This window comes from Hermetia illucens, chromosome 3 (assembly GCF_905115235.1).
Source record: "Hermetia illucens chromosome 3, iHerIll2.2.curated.20191125, whole genome shotgun sequence".
Taxonomy (NCBI): Eukaryota; Metazoa; Arthropoda; class Insecta; order Diptera; family Stratiomyidae; genus Hermetia; species Hermetia illucens.
Window position 1 is genome coordinate 139,032,316 of NC_051851.1, and position 19,509 is coordinate 139,051,824.

The 19,509-nt window shown below is 44.2% G+C and overlaps 2 protein-coding genes across 6 annotated transcripts in view; one reads left to right on the top strand and one right to left on the bottom strand.

The window, feature by feature from the left end:
* The window catches only part of LOC119653272 (transmembrane protein KIAA1109), an 89,085-nt gene extending 82,222 nt beyond the window's left edge, over positions 1-6,863 (top strand). For 4 of the 5 annotated variants that reach the window (XM_038057894.1, XM_038057895.1, XM_038057897.1 and 1 more), the window contains 8 exons: positions 3-389; positions 451-609; positions 5,175-5,402; positions 5,461-5,544; positions 5,606-5,774; positions 5,834-6,037; positions 6,102-6,232; positions 6,303-6,863. In XM_038057894.1, coding sequence (XP_037913822.1) covers positions 3-389; positions 451-609; positions 5,175-5,402; positions 5,461-5,544; positions 5,606-5,774; positions 5,834-6,037; positions 6,102-6,232; positions 6,303-6,755 — 1,815 coding nt within the window. In that variant the 3' untranslated portion in view covers positions 6,756-6,863. The remainder of the gene's footprint in view (positions 1-2; positions 390-450; positions 610-5,174; positions 5,403-5,460; positions 5,545-5,605; positions 5,775-5,833; positions 6,038-6,101; positions 6,233-6,302) is intronic. The other variant, XM_038057896.1, reaches the window with a different exon arrangement.
* A 124-nt stretch (positions 6,864-6,987) lies between these two features.
* Positions 6,988-19,509, bottom strand: part of LOC119652330 (cGMP-dependent 3',5'-cyclic phosphodiesterase-like) — a 291,653-nt gene continuing 279,131 nt past the window's right edge. Inside the window, exons 10-12 of the mRNA XM_038056342.1 lie at positions 13,001-13,279; positions 12,799-12,931; positions 6,988-7,696 (exon numbers count right to left, since the gene is read on the bottom strand). Coding sequence (XP_037912270.1) covers positions 7,445-7,696; positions 12,799-12,931; positions 13,001-13,279 — 664 coding nt within the window. The 3' untranslated portion in view covers positions 6,988-7,444. The remainder of the gene's footprint in view (positions 7,697-12,798; positions 12,932-13,000; positions 13,280-19,509) is intronic.

Genomic DNA, 19,509 nt, shown 5'->3' on the forward strand with positions numbered 1-19,509 from the left:
AGGTATGGTTAACGCGAGATTTTCAGAGTGATGGAAAACTCAGTATTGGAAGCACTGGGTATAGAAATATGCACGTAGGAATTCGACTGGGCGGGTCTTCTTTAGATGCCAAAGGAGGTATAGTGGGCGGTATTTTTGATTTGAACGACATCGATACGCAATTCCATGTTAAGGAGGAATCAGGAAAAGAGCCCTGCCATACGATCCGTTTGAAACTGAAAGCCTTGGAACTGCGATTGGACTATATGGGTACCAGCATATTAATGGGGCGAATTAGCTCATTTTCAGCTGCATTACGCGACGAATGGAAAACAACGAACGATAAATTCATTGCAAGCTTGAGAAAAAATGCAATAATATTTATTCATGGCGATTTGATATGGGATCAGGTACAATTGACAGTCGGGATGATTTTTTTGGGATGCACAATCTAATTCTCTACATTTTCAGCTTCAAATTATGATCTCCAAGTCTACAACTGCCGATATTTTGAAAATATTCTATAAACTGGAGGAGTTCTTCTCTCAGCAGTTTAAGTCGTCTAAACGAGTATTTTCAAGTCTGGAAACACGAACATCAGAACGTAATCAAAGCTTGAAGAAGAAACAGGTAAGCGTTTCATTTGCTATCTTTCGGCTAGAAATCCAATGGCATTTGTTGCCATTACCGAAAAGTCTAGGTTTGTTTGTAATCGAAATTCATCTGACATTCGGAATTGATACCAAGAAAACTTAAAGAAACATCAAATAAGATTTTCATTAGTAGAACAATAATTTATTTGTACATTTTCAAGGCTCTGTTGAATAGTTTTAATGTGTTAAATCTACACCAGCTGGCGCCTGGTCATCGATTGTCACGCCGTAAAAGTTTCAAGTCTTCTAGCTTAATACAAAGTGAGTTGTGGATCTGGTCGTCATTCAATGGTTGGATAGGGAACAAAAGATGTTGATTATTCCGTAGCTAGTTGTATTGCTTAAAAGGGCATAAAGAGTAGTACGCCTGGTGAAACTTTTATAAGCGGTCTGATCGCAAGTGATCCCGGTGAAACAAAGCTCCTGGGAAATCGAATTCAGGGTACGAAGTCGGTCACTCGGCATTGGTAGCTAGCGGTCGTCGAGCTTCGGTTCGGGTTGTTCCTTTGGACCTTCAAAGCAACTTTGCCAAAAATTATATGATATCGCGGTGGGGCAAACGGGCTCTAATCAAAATGCTATTAAGACGTCGAATGGCGACTCAGGTATCCATTCACATCTGAGTAGACTGATATCCGATATCCAGTCACAACACAAATCCCTCTGCCACCACTAAGATTTGACACATCTAAAAATAAATACTGTAGTTATTCAGCGATTGATCACTTCAAAACACAAATTCCATCGATTGTTCTATAAGTCTTAGTTTCACCGACTACGAAATGGAATGTCAATTTTTGCAAGCATTTGACTCCAAAAATCGTCTAAAGTTGCAAATCAACCGGGTTCAGATCGGGGCACCCTGAAGGCCCATTTGAGACTTTTTTTCAAAGTCGGAACATTCTTCTTCAGCAATCGACACATTAGATTAGTGCGTTGAACATCATCTTAAATAAAGTACTGCACAAAGACTTTAATATCAATTCGCAGAAATGAATGAACGCGATGGAATTCCAGGAAATTCGCCGCCGAAGAATAATACAGCTTGAACGATGGCTTCCCTCAGCCCGTGGGAGCTTGTTTTTAGTTCCATAAGATAAAAAGTGTGTGTGTGTCAGGTGAGGGAAAGGCATAGATCATAGTGGTCCATTTAATCCGATGGAATATGCCAAGTTCATTTTTACATCACATTTCACATTTTCGTTATATCACATTTCCGTTAGTGTATGTGATGCTACCTGCCCTTCACCCTGGTGTCTAATGTGTCCATAGGCAGGGCACTCATGTAGGAAATGATCTGTGGAATCTGCTTCCTCATTACCGAGCAGCCACGTATTATCTTGTAAAATTCCTATTGATCATGTGTTGATTGAACGCCATCACCTCTCAGTTTAGATAAATATCAAAGAATATAGGGGGCCAATGTAGACTCGAGCCACTATTCATCAGCATGATGAAGTCTTATACAACTCTATTCTAATCCTGACGTGACAAAGAGAGAAATCTGATTTTCGAGAAAATGGGCATATTACATCGATGGGTGGAGTACTTTGATGAACTGCTCAACAGCCAAAACAGCGGCGAGTAGGAGGTCTCCCCAACTGAAGACGATTAACGCAACCAAGCATGGACGAAATAATCCGTGCAACTCATCGGCTTAAAAACCACAAGTCGCCAGGAGTCGATGGAATAGCAGCGAAGTTGGTTAGATATGTAGGCGACCAATTATACCAAGCGTTTCATCATCTGATGTTTATGGCGTGGGACAACGAATCAATGCCTGACCACTAACAACGAGGCATTATCTGTTCCATACATAAAAAGAGAGTTATCACGTAGTGCAGCAAATATAGAGGTATCACGTTGCGGAGTACCATCTATAAGATATTCTCCGCTATCTTACTAGGCGGGATAGCTCCATGCCCTCAGAACAGCTTTGGCCCATACCAAAGAGACTTCAGCCCAGGCAAACCAGCAACAGATCATCTGTGGCAAGAAATGGAAAAACTATTGGAATATGACCACACACTAAGCTGACTCTTACCAATGCGCAAGGCCATATAAAAGCAGCATGATCACTCTCGAGACCGTTTAACACCAACAACGGTCTTAGACAGGGGGATGGCCTATCATATATCCTCTTCAACTTGGGAACTTGGGAAAAGTGATCCTCGATGGTCATATTAATGCCAGAGCTACTATCCAATATTAAATCTAATCGAGTACTGGCCTATGCTGACGATGCTGGCATTATGTGAAGAAAAACCCGAGATGTACAGTCTATCCAGATCGAAAGTTGGCGCGGGTCACTTAATCCGCATGAGTGAGGATGAAAGCCTGGGAAGTCCATAAAGGCAATATCTATTATAGGAAAAGAAGTCGTGGCAGACGCTGCTTGAGATGGAGCGATGCCGTAGGTGAGGACGCCAGACAGCTTTTAAGGATATCGAATTGGTGGACCTCGGTGCAAGACCGGGTTGTTGCGCTGTTGAGGATGATGATAATAGTCCGCATTCGCGCATTCCGAATGCATATATCTGCGAATAGGTACCGTGTGCTTATTTCATTCTTCCCCGGGAGATGTGATTCCAGCACCAGCTTCAAATGTGACAGGAATTCGGACAGCAGAGCATCCTTCATATCACTCTAGCAGAATTCTTGGGTTCTGGTGGAAGCGTGTCTCGGTCAAAGCTCGGACGTGGAGGTCACTAATACTATGACCGGGATGCGGCTCGTGAAGACCTTTGTGGATTCCACATTTTTCTAATCCAAATTCCATCCGAATGTCATGGCTAAACATGTCTACTATTCGTGGTCGTCACTACCAGGACACAACTTGATGACATCTAAGCACACCAAGTCTTTCAGCTCGCACTTAGCACGTAGGCTATGAAAGGGGGGTTGAATGCCATACAAAATCAAGGAGGACTTAATGAAACCCCCTGAAAGATGCCTCTCCGAATGCAGGTAAGCTCTGAACTGTTGGTACCCTCAAATGAACGTACTGATAAGGTGGTAGCGGCCATCGTTCTATGACTGCCGCCACAAACTTTATTCGTTTGGGATTAGTGCGATACAGATGTAGGATATCGATTAACGAAGTGTGCGGGACTCTGTCAATCGATCGATAGCAATCGATATAGCAACTAAGAGCCATTAGTTTCCTATCCTACAATTACCAAGTTGATAATGAGTTGCTCCTTCCAACCCCTTCATCCAACTCGACCGCCCTTCTGTTCCTCGGATAGAATGTTGTTGGTCACGACGTGCACATTGATTTTTTCACTAATAATGGACGTCCTGAATTTGTAGAGGGTTGCTCAGTTAGTAATCGGTCTTGCATCTGCGGGATCCTGTGTCTTTTTTAGCGCAAAGGTAGGTAGTCCCCGCAATGAGGAAGAGTGGAAATCCCTCCAAAAGACTATCGACCTGATTTATGCTTTGTGCCAACCAACCAGTAACACCAGCAAAATTTATGTGCCATAATATTACGGCGGGTGCCTTCCATGGTGATCTACTCATGTAACCCTCAAATTCCACCCCAGTGCTCTTTTGCTTCCGTTATCGAAAATTGTACTGTCTGGGCGCTCTGTTGAGGTTCATTGAGTGATCTGAAAAAAAAACTCCGTTGATTACTCTCGTTCGTTGCATTCTGGACACGTCTGGAGCGGCTTTCGCCATATCGTCCCAGACGACTGCATACGACAGAAAGTTTATGTTTTAGTGTGTCTAGAATTTCAACTATGGGTGTTTCGCTAGAGATGGCATAGTTTCGCTAAACCCTCTGCACTTTGACCTGCTTCCTTGCGTTGGAAGTGACGATTTGAATCAGCCCAGCAATGTCCTGCCTTAGTAAGTTGCGCCAACGTTCTAGACGAATTTTCCATGATGGAACCTTTCGGTCATTTCAACCAATAACACGAAAGCCTGATCGTGCAGTCTGACAGCCGCAACTGCAGTCGCAGTAGAGACACATCAGCACACAATCGAGACGCAATATCACCATTGGTTTGAGATAAAGTTCTCGGAGTTTCTGGAGATGCATATAGTTTGGGAGTATCTGATCTGATCTAACTAGGACCAATTTCTGAAAATGCTATACACGCTCTTTGGAATTCGTCCTGAATCTCATCGGAGGCTTCAACCAGATGGTGAAGGAAAGTGCTTTCGGCAAGTGCTAAAACTGTTGTCCGTAGTTTGTTGTTGATGCCGCTGCTACCCTCCATCGACGAACCGGACCTTAAATTTCTCCTTCTCATTTGTTGGATGCGCATTTTAATACCAGGGGTGAAGATACCTTCCTCAGTGAGTTATCTTAAAGACCACAAAGGCCTTGCTGTTTCCTCATGTACCCCCTGAGATATTGCGGTGGTGTCCACAGGCATTCAAACATGCTACCTATCCGTCCTCCTTTCACAATCGAACTTGGGACCGACTGCGATGGAGTTGTATTATATTTTCCTAATAATTTATTGATTAAACTAAAGAATTAATTTTGGCTTAGATTAATAATGCAGCAACTGTAAACTTAATTATTTTTAGCAGCAAAGACGAAAACAAACGACATCAGAAGGCATGTCCAACACGGAATATTGGAATGATGATGCGCGACATCACAGGCATTGGCAGAAGCCACTCAGTCAGGCAATGGGTCTGGTGGTTCCCACTTTGGTAACAAAGCTACCAAATCACGGGAACATATTGGGAGGAACAATTGAATTGCATGGAAATAATATTTCACTCGCTTGTTTCCATGGAATCAACTTCAAGGTAAATAATTACGCAGTGATTATTAGGAACTAAATTAATTTGAAGTCTACTCCCTTAGTCGAAATCATGGGCTCTATTTAGTTTGCGTGAACCATTCATCAACTTTGCAACAGAGGCGCAAGATGTTGGAAGTGATAACGAGGTATATTTGTCTGCGATTAAAGCATTGAAAGTGGAGGATACACACATATTTTGCTTTTCAGGTGCACATAATAGAGACGCTCGCATTCAGCTTGGGGCAAAATACCCAAACTCCACAAACACACTCCATGGCGATTGTTAGCAGAATCAGTAGGAATATTGTATTCCCACCGCAATATAAAACATTGACCGAATGGTTCCACTACGCCTTTGCTAACAGCGAAATCGATGGTAAATTTGACTGAAAATATTCTAAATCCGAACGGTTACAACATTTTATTCCTCCACAGCTGTGGATAGGTTCCCTGTACTGGAAAGGGATAAGGAGATTGCAACGAATTCGATAGAGCGAGGACGAGGCTCTTCGGTGAGTGGAGCTTCTGTGAAATCCCACAATTTGAATCACAACCGTGAAGTAATATTTGCGTTGCCAAGTCTACAGTTCCATTTTAAAACGGAACACAAGCAAGGTGCAAGCACTCCAGATTTATCAGGTAAAATAGATAGTGCTTACTCCATTTAACGGATTGGTATTAATACGAAATTCTACTTTCTCAGGTGAAAAGCCGGTTGTGGTTTGCAGTTTCATAACAGAATTTGAAGATCACATCTTCGTCACTGTCGATGCAGATGCATTCTTCTTTTTACACGATCTCATCACATCTTACGTAAAAGAGAAGGAAAAAGTGGTAAGTGCAAATAAAGGAAATGTCCCTAGGATAATGCTACAATAACAATCCCAACTATAATTTTCGTTAGATTGGAGCGCAGACAGCACGGGCAGTTTCCCCGAATTCATCAGATGTTCAAGACACTTCATCGAACAAAACACACTCAACCAGCAGCGCAAGTAACGAAACAACTCAATCGAATACTTCCAATGAGGTACGAAGCCCTAGCTCGTCCGAAAGCCATAATACGAGTGGATCGAATGTTGATCTTGAGAAATTTGTTCGGGATTGGCGACACTTTGAATGCAAGGCATGGCATTTAGAACCCACCGTTCGACTCTTGTCTTGGGCTGGCAAGTCAATTGAACCTTATGGGATTGATTACATTTTGAATAAACTGGGATTCAGTCACGCTCGAATCACAATACCAAAATGGCTGCAACGAGGCTTTATGGATCCTTTAGATAAAGTACAAGCGCTGATGATGCTGCAACTTTTAGCTTTGGTGAAGGAAAACAGAAATGAATCCCCGAAAATCTAAAGTTTTTTGAAACATTACAACATAATATCATATGAATACTACATATAAATGTCAAATGCATCTTATCCAATAAAAGTTAAATTATTTGAATGGTTAGAGCAAATAAAATCTTTTTCATTTACCTCTAGAATAATCTCTTCAGGCTGCATGTTTCCTGTCCAAGCAGATGGGAGCGAAGCGCAGCAATCTGCGATTCACCGGAGTGATAACGAATTGATACCGCAAGTTTGCATATTACACATCTAATCTTTATTCCCTCCTAAAATATTATTCAGTTAGTGAACAACATCGATATGATGTGAATTGGGCATTATCTTCCTTCAATTCCTACAATTATTCTGTTTCTATCTACTTAAAGTCTAATATTCTGCTGGATAACAAGAAATATCAGAGTCTGAAAAAATAATTTAATTACGACATAATCCTAAAATATAAATTACAATCTGGAAAACTTAAACGTTATAATACAAATAATTCCCGTGGCTCCTTCACTTTAGTGACTAACATTGAGTCGTCGTCTCGGAGAGTAAAAACTTATCAAAATCAGTTTACTGTAATCAGAACGATACAACACCGACATGGACATCTATTTTATTGTTTAATGCACACAACGATAACTCTAATACGTTTAACTCTACTTCTCTATGCTACTCAATTGGTTTAGTTGCGGCTGCAATGGCATATTGACTTCATGGATATTTACAAATTGTTCCTATCGTGGCTTCCCAATTTTTCCGATTGTTGTCTATTACTTCGAGGAAATATTGAGTTTCTGGGAAGAGATTGGCTAAGATTTCGAATGTTGGTCGAACAACTGTTGCAATAAATTCGATTTGTAATTCTGGTATGCAGGCTTTTTGTCGGTCCATCATTTCATTTGGTGCTAGGCCCATTTGCTTCTCTAGATCACCTTGCGTGAAGAATTCTTCGTAGACAAGTTCCTGAAAATATATTTATTATGACCGTAAGTTATGGTTTAAATGACGATTTTAGGGTATGGAGCGAAATATTTATTTAAAAACAAAAAAAAAAGAATCGATTTCGTACAGGATATTGAGACTTTCTAAAATTGACATTGTGGTGGTCATGGTCATTAGAGGTGATCTGAATGCCAGGGTGGGTTCTTACCAACACCTTGCTCGGGAAACATGGTCTTGGCGATAGTAAAGACCGACACCGTACCAGCAAGTTCAGCACCAACCGCCTATATGATTCAGATGTCACTAGCCAGTGGGAGAGCTCATCTTGCGGATTGGACGGCAAACACATTAAATAATCCGCGCAAGGATATTGATAAGCATTGGGTCGCTATTAAAAATGCTCTTTTCTTGAGCGTTACTCAGGTCGTCGTCCCAAAGGGGCGTCACAAGATCTAGTTGCATGCGGAATCATGAAAGCAGATCGGGATAGGGTATTGGGGGCTCTACCCTACTTTTAAACACCAGATCCACGCCAACGTTTGGGCGCCCAGGTCATGAAGGAAGCATTCCTGACATCACTTTTGCGTCGGAATCGGGTGGCGAGTCCTAGAAGACTTCTCGGCAAGTGATCATCAGTACATTGCGTTCGAAGTGTTTGAAGCTACTTGCCGGCGAGCACCAACATGACGTTCCCCCTGCGTGTGGAATGTCGCGAGGGTGAACATCGGAAAGTTCGTCGAAGCTCTTGGAGCAGGTAGGGTCTCGCTAGGGGGCACTCCGGGGGACGACGGCGTCTGAGGCTTCCATGCCCCGGAGCTCTGCCGTTTGGCACAACGTTTGCACGCCCACAAGGAGGCATTTGCCATGAAGGCACAATATAGATCAGCAAAAAGGAGACTCCGCAGCGCTATAAATAAAAGGAAAGCTCGCGGCTGGCAGAATTTTGTTAATGAGGTGAATGAGGGCCCGTGGGGACTATAAGCTTGTCACCCGGAAAATCGGGGCTCTGCGGAAGCCCTGCTGAGCACCGACCAGATGGACCGCATTGTGCGGGCATTGTTCCTCAGACACCCTGTACGGGTTGATGTAAGTAGCCCGGAAAGCGTCGTGGATTGCCCCCTTTTCACTGAGAGAGGTCGAAGAAGCGGTTCTCATTATGAAAAACAGGAAGGCACCAGGTCCTGATGGCATCCCGGCGGAAGTTTACAAACTGGTGTTTGTCCGCGGACGGTCAGAATTGTTGCTTGAAGTGTTCAACGCGTGCTTGAAGGAGGGCATTTTTCCTTGTCGCTGGAAAGTGGCCAGACTCGCGTTGATCAGTAAGGGTAAAGTAGACCCGGAGCTCCCGTCTGCATACCGACCGCTGTGTATGCTTGACACGGCCGGAAAAGTGCTCGAGAAGCTCATTAGGGGTAGACTCGCTGAAGCGATCCGTGCTGCCGGGGACTTATCCGCAAGGCAGTTCGGGTGTAGAACAGGGAAATTTACAGTGGATGCTGTTATGGAGGTCGTAGATGCGTTTAATCGAGCCGGGGCATACAGCCGCCGATCTCGACGGATAGTGCTCCTCATAACGCTTGATGTCAAAAATGCCTTCAATTCCGTAAGATGGACAGATATGCTAGGCACACTAGAGAACTCCTTTCACGTGCCAAGCTATCTCTTGCGGATATTGAAGGATTATCTGAAAGACCGCTCCCTGCTCTATGAGATGCTAGAGGGCCAGAGGAGGATGGAAATCATGTCGGGAGTAGCACAGGGATCCATCCTAAGGCCGGACCTCTGGAATGGTTCCTACGATAGTCTGCTGAGACTCGATATGCCCGAAGAGTCGCGCCTGGTCGGTTATGCAGACGACGTTGCGGCACTTGTTGCCGGACGCACTGTTGAAAAGGCGCAAAGCAGGTAAGCGGATGGATGACTGCTCCCGGTTTCAACCTTGCGCTGGAAAAACCGAAGTAGTCATCCTGACCAGAAGGAGAATCCCGACCCTGCGTCCCATATCGATCGGCGAGTTGACTATAGAGTCAAAACCAGCGATTAAATACCTTGGTTTAATGATCGACTCGAAGATGAGCTTCTTCGAGCAAATCAAAGCAGCAACGGATAGGGCTGCAGCTGGAGTCGCGGCCTTGAGTCGGCTAATGGCGAATGTCGGGGGTCCTATATCAACTAGGAGACGTCTCCTCAAGGGAGCAACGCAGTCCGTTCTTTTCTATGGTGACAAGGAGGTGCATCGTAAACGCCTCGCTCAAGTGCAGACGCTGCGCTGGGGGAAGTTCAACATAGTGTATGATGTGACAAAGGTAGCTTCTTATTACGATGGTCAGGGAACTAGACACTGCGCAGATAGTAATGATTTCAGAAAGACCTTGACTGTGGTCGCTAATCTTTCGACCGACTCCTCGTCGACGATGACGAGAAGCTGAAAAGCTTAGAAGTAACACTTCACCAGCCTTGTGACATCGGCAGAAGTTTCATCTTTTATGGATGATATGGCTAGTCACGGTTACATGCAGATTTGCTATTCCAAGTAGAAGAGAAATCATCTCGGCCATCAATGCATTCAAATGGAGTCCAGTCGCTGGGCTTGATGGTCTCTCCGTAGAGCCATTCATCGCTGCACTTACAGTTTCTGCAGTGCTGCTACTTCCACTTATACGGTCCTGTGAATCCGAGATGTTTTTTAACGAGTGAAGAAAAAGAAGAAGATTCTGAAGAAGGGGCGCCCATCTCGAGTGCAACAATTGGGTGGATATTTGCGGGCTTCCTGTCGTCGCAATGGCATCGAGGTACATCTCAAAAGCATGATCGACAGAGAGCAGGATGGTTTTCGCCCTCAATCCTCCTGCACTGACCACATCAACCCGCTGCCGATGATTTTGGAATAGTGTGCGGAGTTCAGAACTTCGCTTCACCTGCTCTTTATTAATTTCGAGAAGGCTTTGGGGAGTGTATCTAGTATGCTTTACCCAGAAGGGGCGTTCCAGAGAAACTAACAACTACTATCAGAGCGATACATGACGGCGCATGATACACGTGGTGTATCAAGATAAAATCTCTGAAATATTCAAGGCCGAAAGCCGGATTAGATATGCTGCCTTATCCGGAGGACGTGGAGGAGTTTAATGGATTATGATATCTTTCTTTAAACACTTCGACTATGCTGATGACATCTGTTTACTCTTTCACCGAGTCATGGACTGAAGATAAACACCAGTAAAACCTCAGTCTGACGGGGTCATCGTAACCTCTCTATCTGCATTAATGGGCAGGCATTGATCAATCTGTATATCTAAGTGTGCTCTCCGCCCACGGTGGCACCGAACTGGATGCCGCCCGACGTATTGGGTTGGGGGAAAAGAAATGTCGTATTTTGGTAATAGATGGAGACAGTTAAGCATATCTTGTGTTGTACTTATCGCATCGGATCATACTATACGGCGATTTGAAGACGACAATCTGCGCTACAAGCGTCTTTTTGACAGTGTTGTGATCGTATGTTTCAGTCTCAAGTTACAGCGCGTCAAAGATGGAGTCTACCAAGCAAGAAATTCGTTATATTTTACGTTTTTACTACCTGAGAGGTAAAAATGCAACGAAGGCGGTCGAAAAAATTTGTGAAGTTTATGGGCCCGATACTGTAACGATTCGCACAGTACAGCGTTGGTTCGATCGATCGATAGGCCAATCGTCGTAAAAACCGATAAAATCGTCGAAATCATCCTAGACCAGCATGTGATCACTCGCTCGATTGGCCAGGAACTGGGTATAGACCATAAAACCGTTTGGAATCATTTGCAGAAGATTAGATTCCAAAAAAAGCTGGATGTTTAAATGCGTCAAGAGTTGACGCAAACAAATTTCTTGGACCGAATCAACGCCTGAGATGCACTGCTGAAACGGAACGAATTCGACCCATTTTCGAAGCGGACGGTGACTGGTGATGAAAAGTGGATCACGTACGATAACCTCAAGTGAAAAAAATCATGGTCGAAGCGCGGGGAGCCGGCCCAAACCATCGCCAAGCCCGGATTGAGGGCCCGGAAGGTTTTGCTGTGTGGAAGGGAATCATCCACTATGAGCTGCTCACCTATGGCCAGACCCTCAATTCGGTCCTCTACTGTGAGCAACTCGACCGTTTGAAGCAGGCGATTGACCAGAAGCGGCCAGGATTGGTCAATACGAATGGTGTTCTGTTCCACCAGGACAACGCTTGGCCTCACACATCTGTTATGATCCAACCCCAACCCAATATTAACGTTAATTCGTTTTCACTGCCTTGTCTAAAATCTGGAAAAAAGCTCCAAGTCTCCGTCAAAACTTGTCTGTGACGCATGATATTATTTCAAATTTAACCGGTCACACATTAGGAAGGGGCGATAATCGCATTGCAGGCTACACCATCTAGTGGAATCCTTTCTCCCAAGATGGCAAACGAGTGGGTTGTTCCAAAAGCACTTGGCGCAGAACAGTAGGGGGAGGGGGGGGGGAGTGCGGGCATCTTGAGAAGTCCTTGGGGGAGTGGAAACGCATTTTAGCGAACTGCGAACGATAACGCTTAGATGCGGTTGACGCGCAAAATTCCACCCCGAGGGGCAAATGACAACCACATATATATGATGATGAGATATATATATACCAGGCGTACCATGTTAATCTCCTGAGTTGCACATGCAGAGATGCATGCGACCAGGCGCATGCCATGGGTTGCAGATAATGACATGACCCGCCGGATTAGCTACGAATATCGCAAGTTAATATTGTAAATAAGTAGCCGTGGACAAGCAGAACGTTTCCATACCCTCTGTGTATTATCTTCAACAAAAGTTCCTGGTACCGGCAGCTAAAATTTCCTCGTTCAAAGAAGTCATGAGTAGTGCGAAGGAGAATCCATATTAGCTACAAGATAATAATCAAAAACACAGTCTAACATACAACACAATGTGGGAAGTGGAAACTGCTAGACTCTAATGAGAACAACTTTTCTCAAAAGGCCTTGACCTTCATTTTGCCCATTATTGTGTAGCTTTCGCACAATAATTAGAAATTGGTTCGAAGCAGATCCATTTTACGATTATGCATGTTAAATAATCTGATAAATAAAAAATAGATATACTTACGGCAACGTAATGTGTAGTAGGCCATGGTTTGATTTGATCGCTAAGGTCACAACAAGTGATCAGTAATGACATCAGTAGCATCGTATTATCCTTCAAGTTCTCTTGAGTTAAATTTTTCAGTTGTTTAAAGATCCTGGAAGGCAAATGATTAACCTCGTTAGGAATTTGGAAACATTTGAATTTATGTCATCTAACTACATACCTGAAGTGGTTGGCAAGATCGGTGGCAAGAATCAACTCCCTGAGGTAATCAATACATTCCTTGAACTGATCTGTTGATAGACAGTCTAAGATTTTACTGTTCTCATCATTAAGTATACAAATTGCTTGCGAAAGATGGTGACGTTCGTTAACACTTCCTTCACTGCTATATAATCTGGCCAAGGTACTTTTCGACTCCATTTGGTAGGAATTGTTTGTACCGCGATGATCCAAATCGTGGCAGAAGCAAGCGATCAGGAACGATAAAGATTGAAGGTCGCTAGAAATATAGTATAAATTTTGAAATTTTGCATATCTTCAGAAATCATTCAGAAAATTCAATGAGATTAACAAAGTTGACGTCCCCGCATTGTGTTAAAAATAGAAAACCAAATATCAATCACTCAATTGTATCTTATAGCCATGGTTCACAAACTATGAATATCCCCTCTTCCAGGAAAATCGTCATTAAAGTTTAGTGTCAAATACTTGACATGCAGCCTTGAATTGAATACGACTAGTTGCTGGGAATAGGTATTGAATTTTATGTTGAAGAATGGAGGATGAAGGCCACAATTTGACTCTGAGTTTACCAAACTCTTTAACATGATGTGGCACCTTTGATTTACGAGCCCAACATCAGTATAGGAGCCCTGTCCAATCATAAAGGAGCTACATTGCAAATTATCATATTTTGTATTATTATCCTCACGGCTGGACTACGTGGCCTTTTATTTGCACCTTAGTAGGTGTGCTGTACTCTCCGAACAATGCTTCCCAATGTTGTGCTAACTTTTAGCTTGGCCAGAAACTTCGCAGACAAACATTTCCTGAGTTGTGTTAAACTGTGCCCTCTACGTCAGGTACCACGAATATTATCCTGATTTATTGCAAAGAGCCCCCAACGTGAAATGGAATGAGATCCTTCAGATGGTCGAAAGATTTCGGAAAATTGGAGAAAATTGTTTTTATATGACCGCTAAATTCTAAGTGCAGCTTAAAAGAAATTTTGACTGCAGATAGACCCGAAGTAGACTGCGAAAAAGACAATCTTACGACTGAATGCAAACTGTTGTTTTTCGAACCATTTTTTTCTACAGAAGTTCGCAAAATAGCATTGGAGTCGACATTATTTGCGAATAGTGGAAATATATTTGTAAAGTACATGTTAGTAAATATAGACAAAATGCAATAATACCAGGGTCGATAGTCTACTGTCAATCGACATACTCCGAAGGTTGCTTTTGACATATATTAGCGAGACATCCCAGAATGGGATATAGCGCGCCAACCACGCCTATATGCCACCACAGTTTACTGAAAGATGTTCCAGTTGTCTTTAAGACTTCCCGATAAGCTTGCATTCCTTATCCACTGTTCTGCGCTATGTGTTAGTGGGGCGATACATTCATCGGGTTCCAATGTATGGCTACTCCCATAAAGAAACACAGAAAGAACATTACCAATGAAAACCTTAACTTGATGCTGCTGTTGAGATACCTATTTTCCAGATTTTGGAAAAGGCAGTAAAAACGGATCTGGAGCCGTTAATGTGTCAAGCGCGATCGGTAAAACCCACACTTCTGAGATATACAAGTTGATCAACCCCTTCAATGCAGATAAGAAGAGTCCGATGACTTGTCAAACTACTTGGTTTCTATGGATTTCAACTTCAGTTCGATTCTATTATACTTGCCCCTTTTTCCAAATCCAGAGCCATTTGGCCAACATCCATGACTCGGTGAAGGAATGAAAAAAGATGTCATCAGCGTAGTCGAGGTGTTTGAGGAAAGGTGTCATAGTCTATTGAACCCCTCCACATCCTTCGGAAAAGTCAGCATGCAGAACATCAAAACGAAATCAAATCCCTTAGATACAATCTCTGTTCATGTTGTCAAAAGCTTCCAAATCGATGAGGAGCAGATAAAGCGAAGGTCTAAACTTCGTCCACTGTTGCAAAATTATCTATTTGATGTTTATGTATGTTAGTCAATGCAGTAAGATCCAGAGCGAAAACCAGCCTGCTCTTTGTCAATTGAGCTTTCGAGATCTTTTTTGATGCATGCGGGAATTATTTTGGCTATTGGCTTTGCGACTTATTCTGATTGGAACAGTCCGTATCTGCATGTTACGGTAACTAGCCATTTCATATACAAAAGGTGGATCTTCACCGGATGTCATACGATTAAGAAGCTTGGCAAAGTGTTCTTTCCATCTCTTCAGTTGCTCGTCCTTCAGAGGACAGTCGAATGATTCGCGACTACATGCAAGTTCGTTCGTGATGCGGTATACACTTCTGAAATCTTTGCGTTCTACGGTATTGGGCGCATCACGCCCGCCATAACTCGCAGAAGTCAATGGAGCCTTCACCTTCATCTTCCGTTGGTTGATTCGCTTCCACGGTTCTCTAGTCTGCCAAGCCTTATGCCGCCATTTCGGGTCATGGCAAAGGACCTGCGTAGCACCCGAGAAAAGAGCATTTTTTATGCGGTATAATGCTCATCGATATTCTCAGGCGGGTTATTCAGTGCAGTTGCCGTTCGACAGAAAGAGAGGGGGATCATAACTCTACAACTCTACGAGAAGTGATGGACGCAACTCGCAAGTGAAAGTAAGCGACCATCAGATGATCTCCTTTGAGGACAACGTCAGCGCCTTTCTTGTTCCGCACAACCAGGTGACAACTCCTAAATCAATTGCTGATCACAAAGTGGTAAATCTGATTGCTAGTATGGTGTTGGTCAGTTAAAACCCAATTGAGGTTGCCACCAACGACGAGATGGTGGAAGTTGCGAAAACCGGCCATCATTATCATTACGGTCGCCAAGATCGTGTTTCCCCATCACATGTCTGAGGAAGCATTCAGATCAACCATCACGATCACAATGTCACTTTTAGAAAGCCTCTCCGAGCTGTGTGGAATTGCTCATGGAAAGTATACTTCTCCACTATATTGAAAATGTTCGTTAGTGCATAGTATTGTGCAATTGTGATGGTCCTTAACTTGGATCGGAACCTTGGAGTTAGAATCCTGCCAGAAACCGGTTCCCACGTCAGCGATAAAAATTGTGGCAAATCATAGCTACCTTCATGCTGCAAATTGGCTAAGCGCTCACTGAGCAACATGGGGGGGGGGGGGGGGGTTAGACTCGGTTGCAGATCCGACCTTTGTCAGCCCTGCATTGGTGCGTGGTATGTCCTGGTGCGTCAGCGAACGCTACACCCACAGCGATCACCATGCAATCTTCTTTGAGACATGCGTCGAGCAACGGGGCAAAAAGCTATCATGCCTGAAATCAAAACAGATTTCAGGCTGGTCTGCAAAATCTTTGGATGAGCAAACCTTCATATAGGTGTGGTTGGATCAACCTGATAAGGCAGGTGCCTCTACGGAAAGAGCCGTCCATCTGGGTCAATGAATCACCAAAGCAAGTGACTCGTCCATGCCTAGGAGGTGCTCATTCCCCAGTAAAAAACCAAACTACTCGTAGAATGATGAACTGACCGGCCCTCGATCAGCCTGCCACCGAGCCAGAAGAGCGGCTCAGAGGGCGGTATAAGACAGCCTGCAAAACCCTCAAGCTCGCTATCCAGCGAAGCAAGAGGAAATGCTATCAGGAGCTCTGTCCAGGAGCGGACGTAAACCCGTGGGGGAGTGCTTATAGAATCGTGATGGGACGATTCCGAGGCCGTTCATCTCCGCAGATCACGTGTCCCACCTTCTTGCTGAAAATCATCCGGGGGTTATTCCCCCAGCAAGAACAGAGCACCGACACACGGCAATTCCGCCACTCACCAGAGACGAGTTGCTGGAGATCTGCGGTAGAATAGGAGACAATAAAGTGCCGGGCCTGGACGGAGTACTTACCTTAAACTTGCTGTGAAATTCAGGCCGGACATGTTTGCTGAGTTGTTCGAAGCGTGAATGTCCGAGGGAATATTTCCAGTGGCAGAAGTTGGTACGGCCTTTCAGATCGGCAGTATGGGTTCCGTAAAGCCAGATCAACCATTGATGCCATCAAATTGGTTACTGGCTTGGCCGAAGATGCAATCCACCGAAAAGGTAGTACCAGCGAATATTGCGTGGTAGTAAACCTGGACGTGAAAAATGCATTCAATTCCGCCAATTGGAATCTAACACGCAAATCCCTAGCGAAGGTTGGTATTCCCGCCTATCTCGCTGATATCGTCATAGTTATTTAACTGAAAGGAGGTGGCATGAGTACGTTGTTTCCGCGGGTGTCCCGCAGGGATCCGTATTGGACCCACTACTGTGGAACATCATGTACAACGATGTACTTAATCTTCCCCTTCCGGAGGAAGTCACAGTGGTGGGCTACGCTGACAACACGGCGCTGTTTCTTGTCGCAAAGCATCTCGAAGATGGTGAGTTATATTCAAGCGACGCAATCAGTGCTGTTAAATGCTGGTTAGAGGGCTCTAGTCTGATGGCGGCGGAGGAAAAACAGAAGCGGTCCTCATCACTAAGCGCCGGAAGAGAAATTACGCCTGTATTAGAATCGGGAATCATATCATCACTTCCAAGCCGACCATCATATACTTGGGGGTGGTGATAAATAGAAAAATCAGCTAGCTGCCAGGGTGGTGACCTTAACCATGCTCTATGCGACCCCAGAGAGCCGTTGCGGATGCCAGTTAGCACTAACAAACTGAGTGCAATTTACAGGAGAGCAGCCTTGAGGGTATGCTCTGCCTTCAGGACTGCCTCAGATGATGCAGCATTCGTCATCTCTGGAATGATGCCGATTGACATCTTGGCAGATGAGATGGCGAATATATACAATGCGAAGCCAATCCAATTATCGCAGACGAAGAAGACTGAAAGGGAGAGATCCATAAATAGATGGCAAGAGCGGTGAGAACGGTCGGGAACGGGTCGGTGGACTCACAGGCTCATTCCTGCCATCAAGGAGTGGTTGGAGAGACGACACGATGAGATTAATTATAATCTCACCCAGTTTCTCATGGAGCATGGAGGATATCGCCAATACCTGCACAGGTTTAGATTGGAGACCTCATTCCATTGTTCAAATTGCGATGGAGCCCCAGAGGACCCAGAGCATCTATTCTTCCTCTGTCCGAGATTTGTGGAAGAAAGGACGAATTTAGAGGAGACTCTAGGAGAGGTGCTGGTACCAGAAAATCTGGTGCCGAAAATGATAGCACATCAAGAAAATTGGGATGCAATCAATTCCATGCCCCGCGTATAGAAGAAAGGTAGCTAAGCTAGAATGAGCTGACTCCGCCCCGTGATGTAATACCTTATGGTAGTTCCGTGGGGCAGGGAGGGAGTCGGGGGTGGTTTTAGTGACCAGTGTCCTTTGAAGATTTCCACCTCCTGCCAAAAATGAGACAGACAGACAGATATTGAACCGATTTTAATAAGGTTTTGTTTTGCAAACAAAACAATAAAAATGACCGGTATGGTCAGCGGTCGGGTGTAGACCGTCCAGAAACCGATTCTTACTGCGGCCTCGTGGCTATCATTCCGCTACTGATAGGTATGCGAGCTGCCCAGGCGGGGGTGCTCCGAGTTGCTCAACCGTGGTGGGTTGTGATGCGATTATTTTAGTGTGGTGCTCGGGTGAATCTCCGCTAAATCGCTCACATTCTGCAGCGGCTCTACAGTAGTATCCAAAGAATTATTACCAGCGAATCTTAAATGAAAAAGGGTAACATCAATTATCTGGGGCACATGAGGTATCATTAGTATAAATTCCTTCCTTCACTGTAACCGGCTTCCACTCGCAAAGAAAATAATTGGAAGAGCCCATTAAGCGGAGCAAATTGCTAGATTTTCCCCACCAGTACAACGCCCTTGCACACAAAGTCGAACTTGGGATAGCTACCATTCAGGAGTCCAGTTTTTAACACCCTATTCCCCAGATTTGGTCCCTTGCGACTTCCACCTGCTTCTTTGTTTCAAGAAGTAGTTTCGAGAGCACCAAACATGAAATCACAAGAGTGTATTGGTTGCAAGGTTGAAAGTAAATAATCAAGAAGAATGAAGATAAAGTTTTCAGGTGGTTAAAGATCGACATTGGACTGTAGCATTATAAAAGAAGACTGGTTTCTGTATGTTTCAAGGTATTAAGCCTAGAACTGAGCGATTCAAATACCTTGGGTCAACGCTATCAGCCAATGGAGAACTGCACTATGAAATTGCCTCACGCATTAACGCAACCTGGATGAAGTGGCGTTCCACAACTGGTGTTCTTTGTGATCGACATATTAACGAACGTCTCAAATCGAAAATTTACCGGAATGTCGTCCGTCCTGTCGCCCTCTATGGTTCTGAGTGTTGGCCAACTATAAAAGACATTGAACGACGTTTTGCGGTAATGGAGACGAAAATGTTGCGTTGGACTAGTGGCGTGACACGGTTTGATCACATCCGAAATGAGGATATCCGCGATCGTTATGGGATTGCATCGATCGTGGAAAAATTTCGAGAGAGGCGTCTTCGATGGTATGGTCACGCAATTCGTG